General features: G+C 36.5%; 1 protein-coding gene across 3 annotated transcripts in view; it reads left to right on the top strand.

Moving 5' to 3' along the window:
* The first annotated feature begins 3,573 nt into the window (after positions 1 to 3,573).
* Positions 3,574 to 13,290, top strand: part of LOC131047936 (trans-Golgi network-localized SYP41-interacting protein 1) — a 41,021-nt gene continuing 31,304 nt past the window's right edge. Inside the window, exons 1-4 of one of the 3 annotated variants that reach the window (XM_057981749.2) lie at positions 3,574 to 3,787; positions 4,118 to 4,251; positions 4,817 to 5,464; positions 5,635 to 12,285. In XM_057981749.2, the coding sequence (XP_057837732.2) occupies positions 4,201 to 4,251; positions 4,817 to 5,464; positions 5,635 to 12,285 (7,350 nt within the window). In that variant the 5' untranslated portion in view covers positions 3,574 to 3,787; positions 4,118 to 4,200. Of the gene's footprint in view, positions 3,788 to 4,046; positions 4,252 to 4,806; positions 5,465 to 5,623; positions 12,286 to 13,290 lie in introns of those variants that run through there. The other 2 variants (XM_057981750.2, XM_057981751.2) reach the window with 2 other exon arrangements.

Genomic DNA, 13,290 nt, shown 5'->3' with positions numbered 1-13,290 from the left:
GGGTTAAGGTTAAGTTAGGATTAGAGTTGGGGTTCTAGAATAAATCTTTGAGTTAGGGCTAGGGTTATGGCTTAGTTAGGATTTAGGTTAATGTTGGATTGAAGTTAGAAATCAATTAGTATTAAGGTTAGTGTTAGGGTTTAAATAGGGTAAGGGTTAGGGTTATGATACAACTTAGTATTAGGTTATAGTAAAATTAAAGTTAGGGTTTAATTAGAGCTATGATATAAATAGGGTTAGGGTTTAGTTACATACAGGGCTAAGGTAGGGTTAGGGTGAATTATGGTTATAGTCCAATTAAGGAAAGGGTTAAAGTTATTCAATTATAACTCAGGATTAGGCTTAGTTTTGGGATTCAAATATGATTATATTATTATAGAAAATAAAAAATTAAAACCCAACTCTAATTCTCTCTCCAATCATAACCACGAGACTAACCAAGTATTTTTATATTTAACCCTAATTGTAACCCTAGTGTACTAAACTTAACCCTAATCCCAATTGTAATCCTAACCCTACTCCTAAGCCTAATTGTATCTTTTATTGAAAGTGTAAATCTAACCCTTATTCTATCTCTAACCCTAATCCTAATACTAACTGAAAGCCTAACCTTATCCCTTATCCTGAGTCTAATTCTAACCCTAATCCTAACCTTGACCCATATTCTTTGTATCATTAAAATATCCTTAATTTTAACCCTAATCCTAATCTTATCCCCAACCCTGCCTCTAATTATAACCCTAGCCCTAACTCTAACCCTAACCTTAATTTTTTCTAACCTTAACCCTAACCCTAATCCTTACCCTATAATCTTATCCCTAGATTTAATCATAACCCTAACTCTAATTCTAACCCTAACCCTAACTCTAATCATAATCATATTTCCATCTAGTAATTGGGCTACCCTAATCCCAATCCTAACCCTATTCTTAATCCTAAACTTAATCCCAATCTTAACTCTAATTCTGACTCTCAGCCTATTTCTATCTCTAACCCTAATGCCAAACCTAACACTAATGCTAATCCTAATCCTAATTCTAACCATAATATTAATCTTAACTCTAAATATAATTCTTACCCTAATCTTACCCTTAATTCAATTAGGGTTAGGGTTGAATTAGTATTAGGGATACAATTATTATCAGGGTTATAAGTGTTAAATTCAATTAGGATTATTGATAAGGGATATGATTACTGTTAGTGTTAATTTAGGGTTAGGGTGTAATTAGGGTTATGATTCAATTAAGGCTTAATTAGGGTTAGATCTACAATTTAGTTAGATATCAAGTTTAATTATGGTAAGGGTTAGGGTTTAATTAGGGTTGGGATTAAGCTTGGGGTTTAATTAGGGCTAGGGCTAGGATTCTAATAAATCTAGAGAGAATTTAATGTGTTGTAGGTTATGATTCAATTATGATAATGGTTTAATTAGGGTCAGGATTATAGTTTAATTAGGGTTATTATTCACCAAGGGTTAGGGTTAGGATTCAATTATTGTTCTATTTGTGTCAGGGATTAATTAAAGTTAGAGTTACGATTATGGTTTACATATGGCTAATTAGGGTTTGAATTGTGTGCATATTTAGAGAGTGTACATTCATAAACTAGTTGGACTGGGGATAAACAAAACAAGATGAAAAGGAATGTGAATTTTGTGCCTGAAGTCTAATCATGCCAATTGGAGATACACTTGATACACCACATTGCTTGATTGGTTTTTGACAAAGTGCTCAATTATGAGGAGTTTTGACAAAATTGGTTGAATTATGCACGTGATCCAACTATAACCCTAATGTTAACCCTAATCCTAACCCTAATCCTAACCCCAACCCCAACCTTAATCCTAACACTAACCCCTACTCCAACCCTAACCTTAACCTTAACCTTAACCTCATCTCTAACCCAACCCTAACCCTAACTGTAACCATAACCAAAATCCTAACACTAAGACTAAGGCTAACCCCAACTATAATCATAAGGTTATAATTATGGTTAGGGTTAGAATTAGAGTTCATGTTATGGTCAGGGTTCCAATTAGAGATAGGGTTAGGTTGATAAGTTGAATTAAAGTTAGATGTAAGGTTATACTATGGGTTAGGTTTCAATTAGGGAAAGAGTTTAATTAAGGTTATGGTTCAATTAAAGTTAGCGAAAGGGTTAGGGCTATGGTTCACTTAGGTTTACAATTTAATTAAGGTTACAAGAGTAATTCTTGAGTTATGGTTCCATTAGGGTTTGGTTTACTAATAGAAATAGGATTACAAATAGGGTTATAATTATGGTCAGGGTTAGAATTATAATTAGGGTTGGGATTAGAAATACAAGTAGATATGGGTTAGGAATACAATAAAATTAGGATTAAGTTTCAATTATGGTTAGTGCTAGGGTTTGAATTCAATTAGGGTTTATATATATATATATATATATATATATATATATATATATATATATATACCACTCATACAAATCTCACAATATGAAAGAGCCATTTTAAGTGGTATAGAGCAACAACCCGAATTGCTACACGACATTATGGAAGAGGGGAAGTTAACCAACGAAATAGAGAGGAAACTTAATACTTTTTCAAAGGACATTTCGTTATGATATATATATATATATATATATATATATATATATATATATATATATATATATATATATATATTATAATATTTTTATATTAAGAATATAATACTATATAATGCCATATTAATTTATTTAATGTCTTCCAATTTGCACTGCAACTTCTACTAGCTTATACATTCAATAAAACATGTAGACCAAGTTGAAAGATATCCTTCTTGAGGTGCCTATTTTTTAATTAATTGATCACCCTAAAGTGCAATAGGCACTTTGAGAAGGATATTTCTCAGTTTATTCTATATACATTATTGAATTTATAAAATTAAAGTGTAATCGGCACCTTGCGAAGGATATCTCCTGACTTATTTTATATATATTATTAAATATATAAGCTAGTTAAGTTGGGAAGTTTTGTATAGTGGCAAAAAAAAAAAATGGTAATCATTTCTAATTTTGAGAAAATTTGACAACCATTCGCATGTCTTATGAGATGAACTGGTGGAGTAGTGGACATGTTGAAAAAAGTAGTGTTGGTGGATGTGAGTAACTGATAAGTCCGTACATGCAACAACTTGGTTGTTGATAGGTTAATAAAGGTATTAAGAGTAGCATTTTGTTTCATTCAATTATGGATAGTCGTCATCAACACTAACAATTTTAAAGTTACAACTATTGATATTAAATTGTTAAAAATGTTAAACATTAAATAAAAAAATGTTGAAACAACTATTAGATCTTCTCCTCTATATTAAATTGAAAAAATAATATAAATATAGCCAAAATAAACTCTATAAAAGCTAATTAGAAATAGAAATATATACAAAGTAATTTTTTTAACTATATCAATAATAGCGAGTCAATAGCTTTTGCATGTGTCAAAGATAAAACAAGAAATTGGTTTATCATCGTCTTAATCATTTGCTTCATTTAAAAAACCCTTCTTTTCTCTTTGAATTTTCACGTCTTTCATTGCTTTGATTATTGTTTATTCCAACTTCCCTAACGTATATTTCCAACCCGAGATCGAACTCCAGCGACCCCACCCATTCTCCCCTTTAAAATTAAAATCCCACCTAGAAAAGAATAAAAATACTAAGTTAATCAAAGTACACTGTAAAGGAAATCGAACAAGGCGGAAGGGGTAGATAAACGCAGACCGATCTGAAGGCCGTTGCAGGTTAATTAAACGGCTCTGTTGTATCAGGTGAGTATTGGTCTCATGACCTCTCACATCACATAATTTTGTTTCTTAAGATCCGATCGATCGACTGTTTTTTTAATCCACCCATAATGGTTTTGTGTGTGATTCCTGTTAATCTTGCCCTTCTGTATGAATTTCCCAAGGTCAAGGTCTTAGGGAAAATTTCACCCACAATTTAATTTTGAAATCCCCTATCAAAAACATTGCAAGATTTAATTTTATGGTGCATATACTAAATTTTCTTTGTGATCTGAGCGTCCAGTGTCGACATTGATTGTACAACTGATATAAGATGAGCTCTCGAGATTGATTAATTGGTGGGTGTGTGAGCAGAAGACCTGTTAAACGTAACCGTTCAATGATCTGGCGCCTTGTTTCATCTATGAGGTGGGCGGCTGAAGCAGCATACCGAAGCTATGGATAAGAACAAAACCAAAGATAATCTGCTAGCTGCTGGTAGAAGAAGGGTATGTTTTTTTTCCCTTGTACGATTTGTAAATACTGACACAATCCTCTAGTGCAGTTCTTTTATACGCTTTTGGGGTTTTTGCGTTCTATAGTAATGCAATATCATTTGTGGGGAGTCAACTGATGTTTTTAAAATATCGAGCCAATCTTCATGACTCATCTTTCTCGAGTAGTGGTTCATCTCTCACGAGCTCGAGCGTTCCATTAGCAGTTATCGCAAGATCGAACTGGTGGAATTGAAATTAGCAAGATTAACCACTATATAACATCAATCAATAATAAAATGCAGACGATTCTCAAAACATGATATTTCTAATACATTGATGGTTTGTGTTTTCGTCCATTAATTAATGTTTCTGCTTCAAGATCTAATTCATTTCGGAGTTCATCAAATTCCTTTTTCAATTTGCTGGAACCTTTGATATACAGCAAGATGCTTTCTTTTTGAGTTTTTGTTGTTCATTGTCTTTATCATGTGTAGATGCCCCTTTGATCTTTCTGTAAATTGGTTTTTCATTTCTGTTATTTACATATTTGGGTTCTGAAGTATTTAGGTAGTTGCAGCTTCAGGAATTCAGGGACAAGAAACAATCTAAAGGAGGCCGTTCCAAAACGTCCGATAGATCTATAGCTCACATGGAGCATTCAACACATGTGCAAAATGATGCAGATCCTGGACAGAAGCCTGATTTGGATCTGGTGGCTAGTGTTCCTTCAATACAAGATCAATGTAGCGAGAATTCCAATACACTGGAACCAGCTTCGGGCGGGGTAGAAGAGTCAAGGGATGAGGATAGCATGGGGTCGGATAGAGATGGGCTTTCCATGGGTGAGGTTTTTTCAATCGTTGAATCAACTGATGTGGTTTGTTCAGCTGAAGGAGTTCAGAAAGAAAAGCTCCAAATTGACGACGGACAGGGAAATTCAAGCATGGAGGCAGTTGGGCATCATAGCCACATGTCTGATGGGGCCCCCATTTTAAATGCAGAAAGTGCACCTGCTGGTTATACTGAACTTGAACAAAACCCTTATAAACCTGTGGAAATAAAATTTAATGATGAAATGGGGAATTCCACTTCTGATGTTCTTCAGGGTACATATTGTAAATCCTCAGTGGAAGGCACTTTTGGAGAAGACCAAGATGCCAGCGTCGTTAAGGAGAAAAGCAGTCATGTCAATGAAACCTTACATCCAGGAAGGCTAGCCATTCATGTAAGATGGGTATCATTTACAGCTATAGATTCCACATATTTTTTTCTTTAAGGAAAATGTGTTTGTGCTTGACTTATTTGCTTGCTATTGTACTGTAAGTGTGTTAGAAGTTGTGATGAATTTGGGTGTATAATTATATTCTCATTTTGTGCTCGGTAGGGCCGGTGCAGGATGTTGTCTCCCCAGAGGTGTATCAGCAAGGAAGTAGAGATGAAGGTTTGCTGCAAGCAACCCAGGTTGACACTGGTGATTCTCTAGTGATGTCATCAGCTTGTGATAAGAAACCACCTGAAGTGAAGCTTTTGCATCTGTCAGAAGGTGAGAAACACAAGGTTTTAGAATATGAAAGAGCATTTGATGTTTCTTCTCCATGTCATCCATCAACTGGTGAAGAAAAGAATATTAAAATAGAAAGTTTTGGGCCAGAAATCAAGTCAGGTCTTCCTGATAATGACGGCCTTTTGTCTGAAATTGCTGCTTGTAAGGAGGCTCTTATGCAAGCACGTGAAGACACTATTCAGCTTACAGAGAAAAATAGATCCAGCCAGCTTGAAAAGGAGCAACTTATGCAAGATAGATTGCATTTGGAGGAGGTACTTTCAGGCATAAGGGATGAGAACTTCACTCTTAAAACAAGTTTTGAAGCCACTACACAAATATTGCATGCGGCCCAGGAGCAAGAATATTTTCTGAGATCAGAGCAAAGTGCCAATAAAGGATTGGCTGAGGAAAATGCAAAACTGATTACAGAAATGAAGCAATTAAAGCAGGCACTTGGTGACATGGAGAGGGAGAAGTCAGAAATTGCTTCTGCCTTGGGAGAATTCAGGACTCAATTTCAATCCGAAACTGAAGGAAAGGCATTTATTTCAAATGAGCTGGAAATTGCCGAGCAGAAGCTTCACGAAGATAGAGGAGAATTTCATGGTCATATAGAGGCAGCAGATATTGAGATGGAAAATGTTATAAAGGAAAGATTACTAACACTGGATGAACTTCAGGCTTCCCAGAGTGCTTTGACGGTGTCAGAGAGTCAAACTGAACTTAAATTAGTGACTTTGCAGCAAAAGTTACAGTCACTGGAATCAGAAAAATTTCTTGCTTTGTCTCAATTAAGAAAAGTACACCAAATGGTAATTCAGGCAGAATCAGCAAGTTTTAAAGAGACAGAACAGACTGAAGATACTCATTATTATGAACTGTCCCTTATTAATGAGATAGAGAAATTTGTAGAGGAGGCCAAGGTGAGAAAAGAAGAATATCTTGATGAATTGGAAAGTCTGAGATACCAGTTGCAGTTGGCTGGTGATGAAAAAGATGAGCTTTTGCTGAAACTAAATGAACAGGCCAATGTTCGGATGGAGTTTGAAATTAATTGCCAGGAAGTGGCTCAGAACATAGATGAGATGAGAGCACTGATTGATATGGAGCATAAAGGGAAAAAATGTCTGGTAAACCCTGAAGAACGGTATGAGTTGCATGCAAGCAATGAGCTACTGGAAAAACAAATATTAAAAGATGAGGTTGTTTTCACTAGAGAGCAGACAGAGCAACTTAGGGCACAGACATGTCAGCTTAAAAATCAGTTGCATCAAATAATTGAAGATAAATTTAGACTGATGGCTGAACTGGATGAGTTCAGTGGATATGTGGCAAAAATAAATAATGAGAAAGAAGAATTAGTTCGGGATCTTTGTTTGACAAAAGATGAACTCAAGCAAGTCAGCTCTAAAGCTGGTCTGCAAGAAAATCTTGAAGATGAAAAAAATCATCTTGGTGAAGAAAATAGAAAACTGCTACTTGAATTGCATGCATGTGAGAAACAAGTAGAGGAGTTGAAGCAAGATAAAATCCGACTCACATCCAACATGAAACGAAAAGAGAAGCACTTATTCATTTTCTATGAAGAATTGGCTCGGGCTTACAAAGAGCTTGTAGCTATACAAAAACCTAAAGGAGAGACAAATTTGGAAGAGGTAGGTAATGATCCTGTTAATATTCTATTCACTAATGTTTCTCAGGAGTTGACAAGGGACAATGAGCAGCTAATTGATCTGGATAGAATTCATGAATGGGAAGCACAATTTGAAAGTTTGCTGCAAATGGCAAAACAATTAAGTCAACATACTAGAGAAGTGGCAAGTGAATGGGAACAAATGAAGAATGCTTATGGATCATTAGAGCAGCAACTGCAGTCGCTGGAAGGTATCAGAGTGCAATCTGCAGGTGAGATAAACAGGCTACAAGAACAATTGCAAGATGAACGTGCTAATTTGATGCAAGATTTACATAATGCAAATAATGAGATGGAGCGAATGCAACAGGATAATTCAGTTTTACAACATCAATATGAATTGGCTTTACAAAAGGTTTTGGATTTGGAAACACACAGGGAAAAGTCAGATGCTGAGATTGACATACTGAAAAGTCAGCTCCGTGCTTCTGCAGAAGCTAAGGAAACTCTACATTATCAATTACTGGAAGTAGAGAAAGAGAAGGAAAAGCTTGCAACAGATCTTGACTCATGCAGGATTCAGTTAAAAGAATTAGATGTATTAAATAAAGTGGAGAAAACTACACTGGACAATAAAATTGGGGGCTTGGAGCAATGGGTCACGAAGCAAAATTCAGAGGATGATGATAAGGTATTAGTTCTGAAGGCATGCCTGTTTGAGGCTGTATCGACTTCAGAAAAGCTTCAGAAATTAGTCCAGGAAATGATTCATGATCAAACTAACTTAAACAAGGGGAGCCGCAGGGCTCCTGCTGGTATTTCAAAACTGATTCGTGCTTTCGAGGCCAAGTCACAATATGATGATGTGATACTGGAAGCAGAGCCTATGACGGAAACTGATGATACTTCTCAGCAATCCTCTGAAAAGGCAGATCATGTGCCTAAGCAGGATGCAAGTTTTGTAATACAACACCTTAGGGAAGTAGAGGATAATTTAGTACATTTAAGAACCACTCTGAATCAGGTTGACAAGGACACAGATAGCATTCAGCAACAGATCATGGAAGAACAGCAACATAAAGGATATTTGGAAGCTTGTTTGCGGCAGCTAGAGGTTGATGTCAATGTGATGAAGGAAAAAAGGCTTGAGCAGGATGAGGTTCTGGCAACTTTGACAGAGAAGAATGCACAGCTCATGGAACACGCATTGTTAGATGCTTCTCAAATTGAGAATTTGAATATTCAACTAAATGATCTGCAAAAACATGCCAATGAGGAGTCAGTGGCATTCCAGAACCAGTTGGAAACTATGCAAAAAGGTTTTGTTGAGCAGACTTCTCTGTTAGAGGCAGAAAGAAGTTCCTATGTGTTTGCAATGCTTTTTGCTGCACAAAATCTAGAACAATCCATCCAAGTTGCCTCAATGAACTCCACTTGTGATGAATCAGATCCCCCAAGTGTTGATTTCCGCCTTACTACCATTGTAAATGCCACCATAGAAAAAATCAACGAATTGAGAAATCTGGAGGCAGAACTTGATTCCAGTCGTCAGGAGAGTTTGCAGATGCAAAGATCATTTGAAAACCTCACCCAGAAATTTGAAACTATTCAACTAGAAAGAGAGTCACTTGTTAGAGAACTCCTTAATATTCACAAGAGACTTGGGAAGCTGATTGAACCACAAGAAAAGTTGACTATGGAAAATAAACAGATGACTGGTCATCTGCAACAAATCGATACCATAGAAGCTGAAGAGGATGCACATTCTGCCCTCGCATTTGATCTCATGGCCGATAAGTTGGATAAATTAGTTGGACAGTTGCATGAAAAGCTGGAAGAAAGATTACAGTTTGAAAGAACAGCTAGTGAGCTTGAGTCTGCTTTATCAGTTAAGAACCAACATATTGAAGAACTCGAGGCCAGGTGTTTAGAGTTGTCTAAAAAGTGTATTGAAAATGAGAACTGTGTTAAGTGTGCAGCAATTGAAGAGAGATGTGTGCATATGGTCTCTCAGATATCTCACCTCTCTGCAGAAAAAGATGCATTATCTTGTGAGTTGGTTGCTGTTAAAAGAGCATTGACAGAAGAGGAAGAAGCATTGAAAACTATTTCAGAGGTGCACAACCAATTGAATGGGCATTTGAATTCAATATCAGAAAAGTTTATTTCTGTTGTTGATGAGCTCATTCAAGATGAAGTCATAGTAACTGATCCAAACATGCAACAAATTTATCATCTGGAATCTCATCTGTTTTTGCTTATTGAAAAGTATAAGACTTCTGTTGAACAACAAAATCTATTCAAGAGATGCCTAGCAGAGTTGGTCCCACAATCTGATAGTGCTTTGAGGGATATAATAAAAATGCCTTTGGATGTTGCAATTAAAGAAGCTTTCAGTTGCAAGGAGATGGAACTGACTCGGCTACAGGAGAGAATTAATGAAATTGAGTCAGCAAAATCTCAACATGAAGAAGAGATAAAAACTCTGAAAGAGTTACTCCATAAAACAGAAGAGGATCTTAAGTCAGTGAGCTTGGATAGGAATAAGCGACTACTGGAGCTTGAGCAGACAGAGCAAAAATTATCATCTGTGAGAGAGAAGCTTAGCATGGCTGTATCTAAAGGTAAGGGCTTGGTTCAGCAACGTGATGCACTTAAACAATCTTTGGCTGGGAAGTCAGATGAATTGGAAAGGTGTTGGCAAGAATTGCAGTTTAAAAATGCTGCATTGCAGGAGGCTGAGACAAAGCTTAAATCATATGGAGAGGCCGGTGAACGTGTTGAGGCGTTAGAATCAGAATTAGCATATATCCGAAATTCAGCAACTGCTCTTCGGGAATCATTTTTACAGAAGGATTCTGTTCTTCAAAAAATAGAAGAAATTCTGGAGGAACTGAATTTGCCAGAGGAATTTCACTACAAGGAAATCACCGAAAAAATAGAGTGGCTGGTAAGATCATGTTCTATTGAAAGTGCTCCTCTACTTAAAAATTTGGATCAGGAAATGTCTGAAAGGGATGATAGAGGTGACATGAGTTTTCAGTCACCAAATTCACAATTAGACACTTTCAACTCAAGTCGAAATGAAGTGATTGAAGACTTGAGGAGGAGACATGAAGAACTCCAGCACAAGTACTTAAATCTGGCTGAGCAGTCTGATATGTTGGAGCAATCTCTATTGGAAAGGAATCAACTTATTCAGAGGTGGGAGGAGGTGTTGGACAATGCCCAGATGCCCCTTCCAGTAAGATCAATGGAACCAGAGGATCGAATTGAGTGGCTTGGCAGAGCTTTGAATCAGGTTCAACAGGATGTAGCTAATGCCCAACTTCAGATTGGAAATGTTCAAAGTGCTGCTGATTCGCTTTCCATTGAGCTTGATGAATCACAGAGGAATGCATTTAATCTTGAGACGCACCTTTCAACAGTAAAACAGGAGAAAGAACTTCTTTTGAAAACCTTTGAGGAGCTTACATGCAAACATGAATGTCTGATGGAGCAAGTGGCTAAGGATACATCTGAAAAAGAAACGTTATACAATGATCTTGCTGAGTTACAGGCTATGGTTGCTGAGCAAGAATCTAATTTGAAAGCTGCCAAAGCTGACACAGAAGCTATGCTGAACAGATTAATAGATATGATTGAAGAAGCATTGCAGCATGAAGATATTATTAATCTTCCTCGCAGTTCCAGCAGTGGACACTTGGAAGGATGTCTGATGAATCTCATACACAAGTTCAAGACTTTCTCTGAATTAGCAGAGACGCATAAGGAAACTAATCAGGAGGAGCCTTCACACACAGATGTTCTGGCATCCAATGCAGCAGAGGTCTTGAGTCTTCAGGAGGCATTAGATGAAAAAGAACAAGAAGTATTGCAAATGGGTAGGAAGCTAGAAGAAGCTACATCAACAGTGGCATCATATAAGAGCGAGCGAGATAATCTCCTAGAAAAATGCAGAGTATTTTCAGGAGAAACAGAGGCTTTGAAGAACCAAAGAGATGCACTGCAAATACAGCTTGAGCAGTCAGAACAGAAACTGACATCTACCAAGGATAAACTGAGTATTGCAGTGAAAAAGGGCAAGGGTGTAGTTCAACAACGTGACAGCTTGAAGCAGACCATGGATGAAAAATTAGCAGAACTTGAACACTTAAAAAGCGAGCTTCAGGTGCGTGAATTCCAAATTAGAGATCTCTCAAGTAAACTTGACAATTTCAAGATACTGGAATCCGAAGCAATTTCTTTGAGGAACTATAGCACGGAATTAGAAGAATCTTTGCATGAAAGCAAAGTAATGCTGCAAAGAATAATGACTGTGTTAGATGCCAGTCATGAAACTGAATTTAGTGACCCAGTGAAGGAGATCGAATCGCTCATTAAGAAATCTCAAGAATTAGAACTTAAGACAGAGTCTTCTGAACAAGAAGTTCAGAGGTTGAGAAAAGCAGCAGAATTACTGGCTGCAGAGTTGGATGAAGTCAACGAAAGAATGGAGAGTCTAGAGGATGAATTAACAAAAGCACAAAGTGAAGTCTCCATGTTGAAGATAGAAAAGAATGCTGCTGAATCTGCAAAGAATGATGCCGTACTCCATCTTGAGCATGCTCTAGCTGTTCATGCAGAAGACATGAATGAGGAATTAGGCAGAGCTAATAATCAGAATTCGGCCCTATTAAATTTAGGTACCGAACTTGAACATTTGAGGAAAGAACATGATTATTTACTGCAGCTTATGGCTAATGATTTTTTCAAGAAGCTGGAACTTTTGAAAAATTTGGAGGATACCTTGCAAAAGATCTTGAGTCAGCTTGCAAGTTCAAAAGGTTCAAAGATGACTAGCCGGTTAATAAAACTGCATGAGGAGGTAATGTCTTATTACTTGCTTCATTTGTCTGTAATGATTGATCTAATTGAATGCTTCATGTAGCTGTATAGCCATTGAGAAATTCTTTGTGGTCTTTGAGAGTTTGAGTTTGGATTGTTTTCTTCTTGGCCTTATTAAGAATTACATGTGCCTTAATTCTATTTTTACTTGTGCTTCTTATGTTTTATTTTATTTTTTTTCCATGAGTGCTTGACTTTGCACCATGTTTTGGTCTCAATCTTGCCTCCAGAGGTATTTTAAGAGGCTGGGATGTTTGATGCAGGTAATAGTTTATCTGTTTGTGCCTTTCTGCCTGCTGAGCTGAAGCTTGCTGTACATCTGTTTACTTAATGATTTAATTGATTGATATTTTTTCTTGTGTTTAATGCATGCATTGTTTGTTATTAATTTTATTCAATCTTTAGATTTGGATTATAAATGTAACCTGTTTTGTGCCAACATTTTCCCATTCTAGTTTATGATCTTTGAGAATTGCCAAATTAGCATGGCTCTATGTCATATGTGTAGATAAAGCCAAACTGCATTTGTAAATACTGGAAAAGAAATTTGTCAATAATATTCCCAAATATAAATTTTGGAAATGTGAGTGGAAATATAATTGTTATGTCTTCTCTCCTTGGATCTAAAGTTTTTGATTTGCTCAATCAAATGTGATGAAAGCACAGGGGATTCCCAACATATGAACCGCTGTTAATGAATGTGTTTTATACTAAAGATCCTTCAATTGATCTGTAGATTTGGATTGAAACCAAAAAAGTGCACAAGACGAAGTTGCAGATTGGAATTTATAGCATTAGCAGTCATTTAGTGACAGGGGATTCCCAACATATGAACCGCTGTTAATGAATGTGTTTTATACTAAAGATCCTTCAATTGATCTGTAGATTTGGATTGAAACCAAAAAAGTGCACAAGACGAAGTTGCAGATTGGAATTTAAAGCATTAGCAGTCATTTAGTGACAGGGGATTCCCAACATATGAACC

The sequence above is a fragment of the Cryptomeria japonica genome, chromosome 3, assembly GCF_030272615.1.
Source record: "Cryptomeria japonica chromosome 3, Sugi_1.0, whole genome shotgun sequence".
Classification (NCBI taxonomy): Eukaryota; Viridiplantae; Streptophyta; class Pinopsida; order Cupressales; family Cupressaceae; genus Cryptomeria; species Cryptomeria japonica.
The sequence above is the reverse complement of the archived record's forward strand: the minus strand, read 5'-3'. Positions and strand labels throughout refer to the sequence as shown.